Source organism: Lissotriton vulgaris, chromosome 1_1 (genome assembly GCF_964263255.1).
Source record: "Lissotriton vulgaris chromosome 1_1, aLisVul1.2, whole genome shotgun sequence".
Classification (NCBI taxonomy): domain Eukaryota; kingdom Metazoa; phylum Chordata; class Amphibia; order Caudata; family Salamandridae; genus Lissotriton; species Lissotriton vulgaris.
In genome coordinates, this window is record NC_141685.1 from 1364135532 (window position 1) to 1364152488 (window position 16957).

The 16957-nt window shown below is 42.2% G+C and overlaps 1 protein-coding gene across 1 annotated transcript in view; it reads right to left on the minus strand.

The window, feature by feature from the left end:
- Positions 1-15321, minus strand: part of LOC147749184 (maestro heat-like repeat-containing protein family member 1) — a 66534-nt gene extending 51213 nt beyond the window's left edge. Inside the window, exons 1-5 of the mRNA XM_086936544.1 lie at positions 15261-15321; positions 14550-14611; positions 12834-12953; positions 4476-4583; positions 3150-3270 (exon numbers count right to left, since the gene is read on the minus strand). Coding sequence (XP_086792670.1) covers positions 3150-3270; positions 4476-4583; positions 12834-12953; positions 14550-14611; positions 15261-15321 — 472 coding nt within the window. The remainder of the gene's footprint in view (positions 1-3149; positions 3271-4475; positions 4584-12833; positions 12954-14549; positions 14612-15260) is intronic.
- Between the last annotated feature and the right edge of the window lie 1636 nt (positions 15322-16957).

Genomic DNA, 16957 nt, shown 5'->3' on the forward strand with positions numbered 1-16957 from the left:
GTGTCCGCTGGAGTTTCGTTAGGGTGGCCTCAGGGGCTCCCAGATAAACCAGATTGCTGTAGTCCAGGCGGGACAGTACTAGTCCCTGAATGAGTAGTTTCCTAGAAGTAGGTGGCAGTAAGGGCAGGATCTTGCGGGTCGTGCGCATGAGCCCGAAGCAGGTGCCCGAGGTTTTGGTTGCTTGTGTTTTCATAGTAAGCTCTGGTTCGAGCCACACACCGAGTGTCTTAATTTCACGTTTCGGGGGGGGGGGGATTTCCCCGAACACATCGGGCCAGAGTGCTGGAGGGATGGTCGTCCATTGTTTTCCTAGGAGCATCACCTCCGTCTTTGTCCCATTTAGTTTTAATGATGAGTTATTCATCCAGTTGTGGATTCCTGTAAGGCAGTTGGTCAGGTTTTCTGGATGGTCGATCAACTGGGACAGGGAGACGACCAACTGAGTATCGTCAGCATAGCTTACCATTTTTATGTTAAATGGTGTTACCACGTCCTCAAGAGGGGCCATGTAGACATTAAAAAGCGTCAGACTCAGGGAGGAGCCCTGAGGGACGCCGCTTGTGAGTGGGAGAGTGAATGAGTGATGATTGTCGTCCCACACTTGGAAAGTGCACCCTGTAAGGAAGGATTCAATCCAGTTGATTGCTGTCCCGGTAAGTCCTGCATCCGCCAGTCTATGCAGAAGGACACGGTGGTTGACTGTGTCGAAGGCTGCGCTTAGATCCAGGAGGATCACTGCCACTGATCCTCCTGAATCCAGTATGCGCCTTGCTTCCTCAATGACTGCAAGAAGTGCGGTGCCTGTTCCATGGCCTGGGCGGAATCTAGGTTGGGATTGTCTAAGCAAGTTGTTGGCTTCAAGGAACTGTGACAATTGTGTGTTTACCAATTTCTCAGTTACTTTGCTGATACCAGGAAGTAGAGATATTGGTCTGTAGTTAGACAAGTCTGCTGGGTCTAGCTGAGGTTTTTTTGAAGTGCTTTCACCACCGCACTCTTCCAGCTGTCGGGGACAGATCCGTGGGCGAGCGAGCTGTTGATAAGATCCGTGACAGTGGGTACGATGACTGAGGCTACGGTTTTGAGGAACCTGATTGGTGCTGGATCCAAAGGTGACCCACTTTTCATTTTCGTTAAGGTTCGTTCGACCTCTAGGCAGGTTACTGGCCGGAATGTCGGTAGTATGGGGCGTAAGTTACTTTCGGCCTGGTCGGGGGATAAATGGCTTTCCGTGTGGCTGGGGGGACAGGGGGTGGGAGAGAGGTCAGGATGCGGGTGATTTTGTCATTAAAGTAATTCGCTAGCTCATTACTTCTGTCAACTTTAGGGGTGGTGGAGGGGGGAGTGATGGGGACTTTGAGCAGCTCCTTTACGATTAAGAAGGATTCTCTGGCTGAGTTGGATGATTCTTGTATCCGCGTATCATAGTATGAGGCTTTAGCTGGTCTGATGGCCTCTTTATAGAGTTTAACTGTGGTCTGGTAAGCTTCTTTGTTGGCATGTTGCCAGTTTTTCCTCCAGAGTCGTTCGGCTTGTTTGCAATTTTTGCGAAGTATTCGGAGGTCCGCGGTGTACCATGGAGCTGAGCCAGGTTTGCCGTTTTTGTCTTCTCTAGTTCTAAGTGGGAGTACTAAGTCCAGGGAGGAGGTGATCCAGTCTCTGAATTTTTTGTCTGCGGTAGCCGGGTCTTCTGCGTGTGTAGGAGTGGTTCTTTCAAGGGTCTTAGCCCATTCTTCCGTGGGGAGTCTGGACCAGGTCCTGTCCTTGCTGTAGGTGGGAGGTTTTTGGTGTTTCCTGAAAGTTCCAGGTAGTTGGAAGGGGACTAGGAAGTGGTCTGTCCAGGGAAGGGCCTCCTTCGCTTGCATCGAGGAAGAGCTAGTGAACACCGGGTCCAAATATGCTCCAAATATGCAAGTTCCCTCTTTCTGATGTACTAAAAAAAGTTTTATTTACTAGACAAAATATTTTCTCGATGTATAATAAAAAGCAAGGCCATTAATAGGGTGCACATGATGCCTGGCTTGCCTTTTAGTTAACTAAAAGCATTGTCATTAGGGCAGGAGCAGTAATAATTCCCAGTTCATGTTTAAAAACTCACTTTTCATAAATAGGGTCTTCATAACTAGTGAAATATATTTTTCAAGCAACATCTAGGGTTGAGGCAGAGTTTAACCCCTTGATTATTTTATACTGTTTGTCACTAGATCATACACTTGAAATTCCCTTGCTACAGTATGTAAAAAAGTCCTTTCTGGCTCTTGGCAGGGCGGATATTTTTCTGAAATGTGCTGCAGTGTGGCCAAAGGACCTGAGAATAGTCAAGGAGCTTTTTTTAAACACACCGCTGCTCATCGCGAAAATACTGAGTTTATGCAACCAACCGTGAGAGGACATGTTTGATAAGTCAGTGCAGGGAAGGGAGAACTATCTATTTACCCCCCTAAACCCCTTAGATAGATTTTTAGTAACCCGTTTTAGATTCAATCTGCTCCACCATCTACTGGTGTCCCTGTCTGGTTATTTACCTGAAAATGTAAGAGGGTCCTGTGGCTGCAATGACAGGTCTCCACAGGAAACCTTACACTTTGTCTTCTTATGTAAATATTTTCCCCACCCCAGGAGATTGATTCTTAGGCTCCTTTTAAAAGCCATGAAACTTGAACAAGCCTGGGTTGTAGTAATGCATTTGCAGCTTTTGCCTAACAACCATACCCTTTTTGTTGCCACAAATTTCCTGAGGGATTCTTTTAGATCAAGAAGCTCAAGATGCGACTGACGTCAGCTTGGACCATGCAAATTTGCACAGTATCTCTTTTAATGTAATGAAGTTCTTCTTATAGTTATATTTTATATTTTTTTGAATCTTTTATGGATGTGACTACTTCCGAATGAAGATTTATCATTATATAGAAAGCAGCAACATCCACACAGATACATATATCACTAAAGTGAGAGCAAAAACTGTTATTGAAAGAATGACACCAACATACTATAGTAAATTAACCAAATTCCTGAGCTAATGGACTGGTTCTTCACCTCATGCCAGATCATTACTAAATATGAGGGAATCTGGGGAGAGGAGGAGGAAGCATTAACCACCTTCAATGGTAGATCCCACGGCATCAATGAGTAGGATGTTTAAGACTCACCACATTCCTTAAAGTTGATGCTTGCTTTCTTATCTACAACAAGTACCATCTGGCACAGTGCTGGCACAGATGAAGTATAGCCCTCTTCCAGCATGTAGAGCAAAATCTCTTTCCAAAATTCCTGCAAGAAAGAGTGGTGAACGTGTTATTTGTATCATTAGCATTTAATAAGGCTTTATTCCCACAGATAAACAATCATGGCTGGTGGGAGGGTTTTTGGCATTTTATTTAGTTCATAGGGCATTTTGCAAGCTCCCCTATCCAAGAGATGGGGCAATATTTGATTCATCCCCTTGCTGATACAATTCCTCGCTGATGGGGTCCAAGGCAGATGCCTAGTATTACACTGATGTAGCACTAACCGTGTTTAATGCTACAATCTGGGATTCCGCATCCAATCAAAATGAACCCATTATGTGCAGAGAATGTGTGAAACATGTTACTTTCCAAAAACCCTACAAGTGAGCTGAAGTTTGCAAATTAGCTCATTATCTGTTGGAATCTTCATAGAATCATCTTTAGGAATGTGCCAGAATACGAAAAGCAATGGCTGGGAATGAACAACCATGTTGATATGAAATATTGGTGCCTGATGAATCATGGGACAGGTAGCAAATAGGAGATGCAAATTGAGAAACAAAGTTATGCAATATAACCGATGTACCATTAAGTCTCATTTCAGTCTATTTAGAAGAAGCTGCAAACCCTTCTGCCTCATTCTAATGAATGAGGTAGGATTCAATTGGTGCTCTTGTACAAATGCTCCAAAACCTGGGAAGTTCTGCATGGGACAGCAGACCTCCATTCCTCCATCAGAGGACACAACTTTTACATCGTATCTCGAACCACTGTGTGCATTAACAATGTGATCCAACTCACTAATGCATCTTTACAATGTATTCCTTTACCACACAGGTAGTTGCGATGCCTCGCCTAAAGGAAAGCGTTGTTGGACTAATTTTGGACTTTAAGGCCAACACTTTCCCTACTGTTGCACATAATGGAGTTGGAATAGTAAATTTTACTATTCCAAAGTCCAGCGCTTTCCCTAAGGCAATTCATTGTAACAACTTCTCTGGTAAAGCAATGCGTTTCAAACATGCAATCGTGGTTCAGAACACGTTGTTAAGGCAGGTGTGATAAATGCCTGCATGGTTCCAACATACAACCCTGCAGCAGAGGGAGCTTTACAAAAATGTGCTTGTATTTGAGCCGGAGGATAATGAAGAACACCCGGGAATTTAGGAGTCTTTGGACATTCTGCAAGTGATATTTTCTATACACCTAGTTAAATAACCCACCTTGTTTCACATCCCCCTCGCTTACCTCATCAGTATTTCTATGGTGTAATGCAATTGTATTGAGGAGCTGAGAGATTTGGATGAGGATGGTCTCTTCCTCAACATCAGATTCATCATCCAGGTGACTAGCGATCTGTGGAAATGTGGAAAAGAAAGCAAAGTAAAATACGATGTATTTGCACATAATTTTAATTGTGTTTTCTCTCCTTATGGAGGGACAAGAGATTTGAGAGTTAAAACATCACAACTTTCTAATCAAGGTTGTCAAGCACAAAGAGAACCTCTTGACAAATCCAAATGTGAAAGCAAAACTACTAGCCTCAAACATGTAAATAGAAATGTACAAATGCGGTTATGCTCTCATGCTCCGCTCTGTTGAGTGTAAAAGTACCCAGCCATTAGGCGTGGGAGGGTATAGCATTCATATACTGTCAAAATACCGGTGGACTCACTTATAATATATAAGGTTCTGATACATGGGACACTACCCCTGAGAAATTGCGCCTCTGGCACCACACAGTAGTATCTCTTGCTCACCACACAGATTTGCCCTTCCCCTATGACTTGATGAGGAAGTATGTGATACCTTATGGGACTTAATACACTCAATAAAGACTAAAGAATACCAGGAACCACGTTTATGGTAGGCAGTTTTGATATGAAATACTGATTTGAAGTATGTTCATGCTACTTTGCGCTGGATTTGGTGGTTTGCCATGTTAGGCATTTAAACTGTAAAGTGGGGTATGCAACAGAAAATAACCCACTAGATAATGCACTGTCAGTGAAAAGCCCAGCTTATCAGTGCAGTAGCTGAATGCCCATGTGCCTTCCCCAATCACCCCAGAAATAGCCCAGTTAGCCTTGGTAAAGTCTAAGGGGCAGTTGGATCTCATAGGCTGGATTGTGTGGTTGGCCTCTGTACTGCCTGTGAGCACTGCTGTTGAGCCAGTCCCATTCCCAAATTGTCTGAGCATTTTATTTCTTTGCGCTTAAGCCAGTCAACATGTGCATCAGGTTAACTAAGATGGGATCTAGGTGTACAAGCATCATTCTTACAGTGCGATGCAACACAAGGACAGACATCTGAATTGTCCCCAGCATCAGACCTTGTTAGAATAAAATTGTTTTTGCTGTTTTGATTATGCACTTATTCATGTAAAAATTTGCATTTGCGGAACCATTTTATCTTTGGCCACCATTTTGAATCATGACCAAAACTGACCCTTGCCTTTCCAAAAAATGGCTTTTCATAGGTTTTGTTTTTTTAAGGTTGGGCCTTGCTTAACTGTCAGTCAACATGAGCTTTATTCGACAGATGTCACAAAAGCAATTCACATAAAAACGATTTTTCAAGTTATAAAAAAAATACAATAAATTGAAAATTTCAATAAAAAGAGATAATCAAACACATTAAAAGAGCATATACTATATGTTGATAGACAAAATTAATGCTACTAATAGATAGATAGTTTAAAAATATAGCATATTATTATTATTATCGGTAGGAGACTTCATTTACAGAGGTACAAAAGGAGCCTAGATCTAATTGTCCACATCCATCTCAAAAACGTTTCCACTGATACTGCGCACTGGACTGATGGATCAGAACACAATATTCTCATTGCTACACTTAACAAGTGAGTACCCATGTTCCTACAAATGGGTGTCAGCCAGGCTTTGCGGGGAGCAGCGTACGCCGGACAGACAAACAGCACATGCGCGTATGATTCTTCAGTGTCAGTGCAGTTTAGACATTTGTCATCGGCCGCAGTGGACCATGCAGCTGTAAAGGACTTCAAAGGTAAGCAGCCTGCTCTAAACTGAAAACACAGTTTGCGATCTAGCGGCTTAGTACTAATTACGTCACAGTAAAACATGGATTTGGTTTAATTTGTTAGAACTTCCCTGTTAGAGAGGTGGCATCGCTCATTCTATTTGCTTCTTGCACCATCGGTTCCCAGTACTTTTGCTTAATTAAATGTTTTGGTGGGAACCCAGTAGCACTAGGATCATCCCACAGTGATGGCATACCCATGCTAATTAGTAATGATCTGATGTTGCATAGCCAGCCAATCTTGTGGAAGTGATCTGCCTCCATTATATCTTTAAGACCGTCTGCAAAGATGGCCAATTCTGGGGTACGCCAGATTCTACGCCAGAAGAGAATAGGGCATAGCCTTGCAAGGTCTACTATGGCTTTTCTGCCTAAATCATAGGGGTACTTTGATGTAGGCTTGTTATCCCACTCAGGAACTTATTCTCGGAGAAAGCTAGAGGATGCATTTTCTCTAAGCCCCATAATATAGATGTGCAGTGCCGGGGTAAAGGGGCTTAGTCAGTGATGTCTTATGTTCCTTTTTTTCATGGCTCCGGCCAACTGCATGTGCTTTAAGGCCATGGTGTCAATATGCGGCCTCCAGCTAAGTCGTTTATGCAGGGTGATGCCTAGATAAGTAATGCATCAACCTGATCCACGGATTGCCCATCCATTACCCCCCATTAAATGACCTATGTGGTTTAAAGGTCATGAACTTTTATTTGAACTATTGACTGTTAGGCCAGGCAATAAGCAAAATCCTTCAAAATGCAACAGCGAATGATGTAGCCCACTCAGTGTTTTAGACAGTATAAGCATATCGTCCGCAAACATTATTATGGGAATTTTTGTGCCTGCTAAAACTGGAGCATCTGTGGAAAAGGAAGCTAAAAAGCTAATAATACCATTAATAAGGAGTGAGAATAACATAGGTGCTAAAACGCAACCCTGACGTACTCCCATCTTTACCGGGAACTGGTCAGTCTTGTTTCCTAGCGCCCCCCAACAAATGTGGTCATAGTTGTATTCGTAGAGGCGCACAATTAGGAAAAGTAGGTGGGGGCAAGCTGAGTTCCTGCAGTACCCTCCACAGTTTGGGCCGTGATATCAAGTCAAAAGCAGACTTAAGATCAACAAAGGCTGCATAAAGGCTTCCTTTTCCAAGTGTTACTGTCCACCGATAAATTTTAATTAATCGGAATACTTTATAAATAGTGCTCATATTAGCCCAGAAGAGGACTCAAAATGTCATTATCATCAATACAGGTTTTAATTTTTTGCCAAGATAAGTTGAGCTACGACTTTCTGGATTGAGTTTAACAGGCTTATTTGCCTGTAGTTCCCGGGTAAGGATGTATCTCCTTTTTTTATAAATCGGGATGATTTCCTCCCCTCTCCAGGTATCCGGGATCAGAGCTCCATGAGCAATTGCATTTGCTAAAAACATTATGTTTTGATTCCATTGTCTTTATCCTGGAGAAAAATATCTGCGGGGACCTTGACTATGCCTGGCGCTCTCCCAATGGTAACAGTGCTCAGCGCCATTGTCACATCAGCTAAGTTGAAGACAGTATCCGATGATTTAAAATAAACCCAAGAAGGGTCATAATCCATTTTATTATTAGATGCATATTGATCTGAAAAAACGTAACCTACAGAGCAGGCTCCACATGATTTTGCAGTGATTACATGTGCTTCCTGCACCCCATTTTATCAGGCTCCAAAAGTGGTGCATGTTCCTCTCCTTACAAGCTTCAATAAGGTCCCGCCATCTTTCACAGTGATCAAAAAGGACATGGTACGTTTGCTGTTCTGGAGGGATTGGGGAGAGCATAAGCAACTGTGGCCTACTCTCACAGGGACACTGACAAAGCCAAGTGTGCTGCAGCCTTCAGGCACCATGCCACCTCCCATTGCCCATGCTTTCACACCATCACCTGCAGCCCCACAAACACTGGTGAAGGGCACTGATCCAAAACTCATTCCTGTCCCCTAGTCAGATGACAGGTGTTTCTACAGCGTCTAGAGATATGATCAAAGTGTAAGCGTCCATAGGACTTGAGAAGGTCCAAGAAAAGAGAAGAGGCAGAAGACGTGCCCAATACAAAATCACTCATTGGATCTGTGGAGGAAGAGGAGGGCAAATAATTAGAATGAGAATAACTAAAGGATATTATTGGACCCTTTTCTGATGTGCGTTGTTCACAACATTGAACAATTTTTCACACCACAAGAGCTTGATGAAAGCCATCAAAGGATCAGAAGGGCCACAGTCCTACTCAAACCAGTGGCAATGACTCTTATTTGGGGACACTGACTGCACTTGTGTTTGACATCAAAACTCGGACCCCACAATAGTAAGGGTACACTGTGTTAATCGTTTCGCAATAATTGAAAAACCATGGATAGGGTATACTTTGGCTGTCTTAGTTTTAAACCTATAATAACTGATAAACCCTCACCAGTTTAAACTTATAAACACTGAAAAAACACCTGCGTACCACTAATTAAATGCCATTCAAAGAAAGGAAAAGGAGAGTGAAAGAGTCATTTTTTCCTGAGGGGGCCTATACAATATAACTTTGTTATATAAGGTGGCAGCAAGAAAGACTGGGCTAACATTATTCTGCTTGAGTTTTGCTGTTGAGGGATGTCACTGAAATAATGTTTTTTCTTCCTTTTGCTTTTTGAAGTTTTGTGGTCTTTGGTCTAAAGATGCAGAGTTTAGAAGCATGTTTTAGGTCGTGTTTAATAATTTGATAAACTGTAGAGAATCAGGAAATATCAAAATCATATTTGATATTTTGGCTGTGTTTGATTCTTTTACTGATAGGTAAAATGGCTGGTTTCATACAAATCTGTCCCAAAATGTGCCATCACATTTATCCACAGAGAATGGGTAAAAGCCCTTGATAGATCAGCCCCAAGTTTCTAGTGAGTCAGTATTGATAGTAGGTGAATTGACAACACCACAGGTTTTAAACATTCAATGCAATGTATAATGACAAGTATATGTGAAAAAAGTGCTATCGCCAAGCATCTGGGATAGTGGTGAAAACATGACAGGATGAAACATGGATCGCAGTGTCACTCGGTATGCCGCTGCAAAATGTTTCTTTCTAAATTCAACAAAGATTGGAGTGATTTTGATTGTACTTGCAGTGATTCAGCTACATATATAAAAAAGCTGTGTAATGACCTTTCAAAATTGATACCTGTAAGAGATCCTGTCCACTTGTTAGATGGTATGCTAAAAGCATCTTTACAATCTTCAGAGTTAATGAAGAATGCTATTGACTTTTTAGTCCATCCTAGTGCACTGTTTTGTTGTGCGAGGGGACTAAAACACAAATATTTCTCATTTTGTGCTTTGTGTGGCATCAAAGAAAAAGTCATCCCACTGTGAACTGTGCCACTTAGCTGATGGTTCTTGGACCAAGGGGCTGTGAAATGCTATAGTACCCATGTGGAAACCGTTTACAACATGTTTGCTGAATGATGATGCCAAAGGCAAGAAATGTGAGGATATTTGTTCGCAAATTACTAGTGATGTGAAAAGAAGTACACTCTACTAAAGTCTTAGATGTTTACAGGAAAACATAACTGCTGTAGTGGACATAAAAAAACTAGAGTCGGAAAACACCCTGGTCTGCCAAGTGTTCTGCATACTTGGTGTAAATGTGAAACATCGTCTTGAGAGTTGTCTGGGTGACACCTTAAATTGACTTTGGCACTGCAACATGTTCCATGTTAGAGTGCTTGCCATATGGTAAACAAATCAGTGTTGAAGAGCAATTCAGGAACTTTTATTTTACAATGTACGAGAAACGGCTTGACATAGAAATGTCCCTTCATCAACCATGGCATTTGAAGTCAATAAATCCTCACTGTGGTACACTGTGCAAGTTCTAGTTCCCTTCAGTAAAGGGGAATTTTCTCAGTAGTTTCAAAAGTGCTGCTTTATTTTTGACCACTTCAATAACTTGGAGGGCAGAATCGCCCAGTTCAAAGCAAATGCTGCAGAACCTGTCCAGAGAATTGCAATCTTCAAGGGCACAGTGTAGGTATAGAAAGCTATGTCAGTGGCCAGCGTTAGCAAATAGTGTACTGGCTGTCTTGTCATTGCCCATTTCAAGTGCCAATGTTGAGAGGGCCTTTTCACAGAAAAAAGGGACATGGGAAGGAAAAAGCGAGCGCACATGACCAAAGACTCATTGAAGAAGTATTGTATGGTGTACTACAATACGTTTGATTTGCAAAAATGTATTTGGACCTCATATACACTGTACATACACTGTCTATATACCATGCATTATCAGTGTAGAAAGCAAGCAATAATAAAAGCAAAATGTTCCATACACACCAGAAAAACACTGATTCTGTTGCTTTTCATGGCGCGAAAAAGTTGTAACCCCTGACACCACTGATTAGGTCTCGATGAGTCAGCGCGCATGCGCTGTCCATATAGTAGCGGCTTTGGGAAGTGCTCCCAAAGCAGCCACCAGCTTGCTAGAATGCGCACAAGCATGCGGCCTGCTGCGCGCGTATCCCTTACGTGTTTTGGCACGTCATCGCAATCACTTTCGTTTTCACAACGATCGCGATGACCCACATTAGGTTGCTGTGCTTCATGTTTAGACATCATTTGCACCTACAATGCTGTTTCGGCCACCACCTACGTGCTTTTTTCAAAATGTCCTTTAGATGTTTAGCATGCGCGCGGGCACTCTCCCACCCCTCCCTCTCGTTTACTTCTTGCCTCGTGCGCGCACCACTCGTGTGCTGCTGAAGCTTGTATTTTTTTCTGTTTCTTTCACTATTATACTTTCAATGTTCATCTATAATGAAACCAAGTGAGATACATGTGGCGTCTCTGTTTCTTCCAGCATGCAGCTGTATGCTCTCTGTTATGTGCCGGGCAGATTCTAAAGCAAATGGTAGAATACAAATGCATGGTTTTGTTTAGTTCCGGTTGTTTCTAGTTTTCTTACATTCTTTGGCGAGAAGGCCCTGTGGGAGTCCATGCTTAGTCTGAACCACAAGGAAGCTGTGATGGAGGTTAGGCTCCACCTAGTGGAGGTAGCGAGCAGAGAGAACCTGCCTATCAATTCGAGCATTGGTATGTTTGGATTATTCAGTGCTGCAGTTGACTGGGTAAACGTGGTCGCTCGTCGCTTAACGTATGTCTTGTAAAAGACTGGCAATAGATATTTACTCTAGCTGTGCAGGATGTGTGACTGTAGATTTGTAATGTGTTTGCTAGGCTGGTAAGCCCTGGAAGTAATTAAATATTGGATCCCACAGAGCTTCCAAACAAGCCCAAGCAAATGAGTACTGGGGTACCAGTCTGTCAAATCGCGTCTTTGCACCTTTCTAGGATTTTGAAGTGCTTTATAGGTGCAACGCCAACTTCTGATCTATAAAAGTTTAACAGATAAACCATATTGTTTTCCGTATCCCCATAGTCTCTATTTTTCCCGTTATTGTTAAAAGTAAACAAAAGCATTGTTAAAGCAGTGCAGCTCACAAGCCACTGTTGTTCCTCACTAGTAGTCCATTTTGTTTAGCATACTCAGTGCTCCAGGCAAAGAAGGAAAGCCGTCTATTTTAATGGCCTTTCCTTGATTTATTGCACCACCTAGTCCTAATACCCTGACATTGCTGCCTCATTTCGCCTTATGCGAGTCATGGTCCTGCTGCATGGAACTTTATGTAATATTAAAACCGCACTATCTGCCCATTTATCATGAACAACTGATGAAAAGTGTGGGCACACATCTTCTTTTACATGGAAGTGCGAGATAGTTGTTTCGGAGCTGGGCCGGTGCTGCTACCGTGCTGCAGGACTCCATAAATCATAATAATTCCGACACATTTGCCCAGTCCTATCTCGTCAACAGCCTGTGGAGATATGAGATTTTCTAGGAAAGCTGTAATTTTGATCATTGTATAAACCGTTGAGAAGGGATTTTAAAATAAGCATTGGCATAGCCAATAGGTATTTCCTTTGGGACCTTATAAGTGTTTAGCCATGCACACGAGAATGGACCACAAATAGAAACTGAAAACAGGAAAGCCTAGGTATACTGAAAGGATGACTGTCCAAGTGAAGCTACAAGTAAATATACTGGAAAGCACTTGAGTGGCTTGGTTCACGTCATGGGCACCCTGAAAGAACAAGACATAAAGAAAAGGCATATACAGTGTTGACACTGGTAGTCAGCAGCTCAATTTCAGGTTCAAATGTAATCAGCCTGATGGAGCAAGGGAGACCCATACGGTTGAGGGAGGGTGAAAGACGCACTGGAATGCAAGTGGGGAACATCAGGCTCAAATGGAGAACATGGAATGTTAAGTGGGCCTATGTGAACTAAATAGAGGTACATAAGGCCTATATTCCACCACCAGGGGCAAATATGGAACACTGCAGATCTGTATTACGTGGCAAACAAGCTACATTGGGGCACAAGGGGGCTAAAAGGTCCACTTATTTCTTTTGGGCTGACTACGGTTGCTGTTCCCCTAACACATTCACCCACCCAAATATGTACATCTGCCACTTACCTGTTCTTCAATGATGAGACTGTTTTTCCTAAGCACATATTCCATCAAAGCTCTTCCATTCATATCATAATATCCTTTGGTTGTTAAATTGGATATTAAACTTAAAGTGGCAAGAATAACCTGTGATGAAGCAAAACATGGTTAGTGAGAAACCCTTTTGATGTATAAATAAAACCAAATCCCACATTCTGGTGAGGGAGCAGCACGGGAGTGTGAGAAAACCATACAATCTCTCCTTCCTTTTTGTTCATAGAGGAAATAGAAATGCACTTGTATGTGTGGAAAGCTAGTACCTGGATATAGCCTTTGAAAAAATATTGGAAAATGGTTATTAAGACACTCTGAGAATAAAACCTGAATCAATTTAATTAAACTGTTTTTACAGAATGTCTGACCAAAGCGTGATTGAGGGAATATTCAAACATTCCAGGTGGTGTACTCCTTCTATAGGTGATTGGAACTTGGTAAAAGATTGAAAGATACATTGCAAAAGATGTCTAGGTAGGTTACAACTAGCAAAGAAGCTCTCAGGACCTTGTATTGATTACAAAAATGCAAATGAGAAATTAGTAGGCTGTAGATTCCAATAATGTGGAAATGAAAAAAACCTAGAGTAGTCTGTGGGAAGAATGATGGCCACTGTCTAACTCAACCTGCAGGATTTAGCAGACCTACACTATCCCAACACGGCCAGCAGATAACAAATGGGTTAAAGTACTCAGTGTCCATTGTCCCACACCTTGTTGTTTGGTTGATCCATGTCACTTTCAAGAAATCATTTTGGCTCAAGACCGTATATAGTCACAGTCTCCTCTAGTAGCCGGGTTAAAATTCACATCCCTAACATGACTCTGTTCGCTGCATATTTGCACAGGCTGGACCCAATGGCTTCAACCTCCAAAGAATACGTCCATGTTTTATTTCTTTGATTCTTATATTTCTGGTAGAGTTCTGTGTCTGATGTTTCTGGTTTAGTCTACCAAGAATTTAAGGTTTATATCATGCCCTGAGGTTAAAAAATGGTCACCTCAATAAACCTCTCAAAGAGAATACACTAGAGACCCAGTCATGGAAATACAAGTTTTTGTTGGTTATCCAAAGAAAATGACTTTGTTGATTTTCCTTCATGCCTATATCCTGTGCTTGCTTACATGCTGAACACGGTGATGCTGATGCTGAAGTTGCCTGCTTTCTCAATTGCACTGACATTGGGCACATTGTGGACATACACGGAGTCAACAGAGTTACATATATTCCAATTTCTACACAAAATACATCTTTTATATCACAATCAGACTTTTCAAATGTGCACATTGAATATTATCCTGTATTATTGAACCATGTTTGGTGAGAATTGTTTCTTAACACACACTTATTCAGCAATTAGGGAACAGGGACTTTCTATGGGATTGGGTCTGAAAATGAGTTGACACAGAGAAGGACAGGAAAACCTGGATATGTCCACTTGAACAGGGAAACAGTAGACACAAGACACTGAGGAGACACACATGGATGGAGGTTGCATGACCGAACACCTGCACGAAAGACCAGCCTTAGAAAAATACAACAGACTGTGGTATACGCACCACTGCAATGAGTCCACGTAAGTAGAGAATACTGCACTATTCAAAAAGTGCATAACTTAAATTAGATTGCGTTGCTAATTATGAAACTGCTTGACCACAGAATGCTGCACACATAATAACTTGATGGTACCTTGTGATTGTCATCCTCAAGAACGTGACGGACAGCATCCAGATAAGAGGCACCTTCTGAATCTATGAAATGAAGCCATACATCAAATGTTCATAACACATAGATAATGTCTTTGTCTAGTACGATCAGGAATAATAGATAAGTAGATGAAGCTTCCACTATTACATGTGCCTACCTACCTGAGGGTCCTGTCAAGTCTTGGTGTGTGTGTCTGTGACTGTGAGCCTCATGGGCCTATCAATGTCTTCCTGTTCTACTGTGCATGTCTGTGTCATCATGTACCACTGAGTGGGTCTGTGTCTTCCTGCCCCATATTTTATGTCCCTTTTTGTTCCTCACCGAAGTCTATGTCAGGATCTCTTTCCACAGTGTCCCTGTCCCATTATTGGCTCACAGTGGGAACAATTTATCAAAAAGACAGATGTGGAAATGTTTGACCACTACTTTATTTCTTCACCACGACTCATGTTAACGATGGGAGGATTTATTATTCTTAAATTACAGTGCTCTACCAGGAACTGTTGGCAGTCAGTGTAGCTGAGGAATATGAAATTGAGGTGATTTGCTCATAGCTGCACCATGTTGGTTAAGTAAGAGGGTAAGTTGGAATTATAACTTAGGGCTCCACATTCCATGAAAGCATTCAGTCCTTTAACTATCTTCCATGTCTATCGAAATCACATGCTGCCACCCACCCACTGAGAGGCTTACCAGTTTCAGCAAGAAGCTTGCAGAGCAGCTTTATTGTTGTGGCACGGGACTCTGCACCCATATGGATCAAGCTACTTCCAAAATATTTAAGGACCTCACTAGAGCTAGAATGGGCTGCAAGAGTAAAGTGAAGAGAAAAATAGACATACATGAAAAATGACATACAATAAAATCATGCACGGAGGAACTAAACGCAGGGGAGCAGGTCATCAAGGCCAAATGTAAGGAAATTTTCAACGCATATCCAGGAGGTACAATATCAATAGTTTACAACATTTAATGATGATCGGTGGAGCACATGGTACTCATGTGACTACCATAGCTGTATATAGTAAATTGGACAACGTGTTCTAATAGAAAGCTAACAAATGCACTGGGAAGGGAGGTAATTACTGAAGCAACAATAGCTTTTAAGAAGATCAAGTGATGTGCAGAGCAGTGGACAGAAATTAATGTTTCGGAGGACCCGATCACTGGTAAAGACCGTCATATACTTGCAGTATCACACATATATACATATATACATTTATGACCAACTCACCCAGTGACAGGATAATGGCCGTGGACACCTTGACTGACTCTTCCCTTTCATCTGAACCTCCACGGTAGGCTGTGCAGATCTGTCAATAACAAAGCCATATTAAACAATAATGGAAGCTAGGCTATTTGAACGCCAACCCTATACATCTGGAAAGCAAATTCCATTCAGTGGGGAAATGACGGCATAAGAGTTTGTCAGGATTTGTGGGGCCATGATGGTGGAATTGCAAATTCTCAGTTGCCATTCTAAGATTAACGCCTTAGTTTCCTATGGTTTCTGCATGGTTTGGAGACTGAAGTCTCACAACATTGCAGCAGGCAATCGTACTGAATGCTATTTAACACAGTTGGCACTAGTGACAGCGTCTGCTGTTCAAGGAAATCAAGACAGAGGCTGTTGTTGCACTTCAACTTAGTTTATCTCCAGGGACTGTAAGTGCGTTCCCCCTTTGCATCTCACAGTGTCTGGCTAGCAAGGTGGGTTGCATGCTTTTCAGAGCGGGCCTCTTTTGTGCACTTTTCCTCCCTTTTGTGTCCCCAGTTTCTGGTTGGCAGAGTAGTGAGCGAGTGTTTCTGTTGGTGCCTGCATTAGGGTCTTTTTCAGGTCTCACCGCCACTCGCTGCTTCTGCCGTACCGCTAGCAATAATTTCTTTTTTTTGTTCTTTGCTTGCATTCAGTTCTCGCAGATTGGTCCCCATCAGAGCTGCATGTCTTTTTGGTTCCTGTTCATTGCAAATTCCACACACCAGCATTGCTATTTAGAATTTCATGCCATGGTCGTCAAGTTGTGTACTTCCTTTTTTAGGTCTTGTGACATAGGCAGCGCATGTGCTGCTCTCGTCTTACGAATCTTCTTGGAATTGATACAATTCCAAAAGCCTCGTCTTAGCTCCACCTTCAGCTTTGATTTGTGCGCGACGTTTGGCATCAAAATTATGCCGATAGCAGTGCAATGATTGCATGCAAGGCATGTAAATCGCTGCTTGTTGCCATCCTGTCTCCTTTTAGCCATGCCTAGCGGGATTGGATCTCTTACCCGTGGCGTGACACAGTAGGTATATTATCAGCTTGCCACACTTTTTTTGTAAGCTTCTTTATTCTCTGCCGCCATGACGGTAAGCGTATGCTTCTCATAATTATTTATTTTGTTCATTGC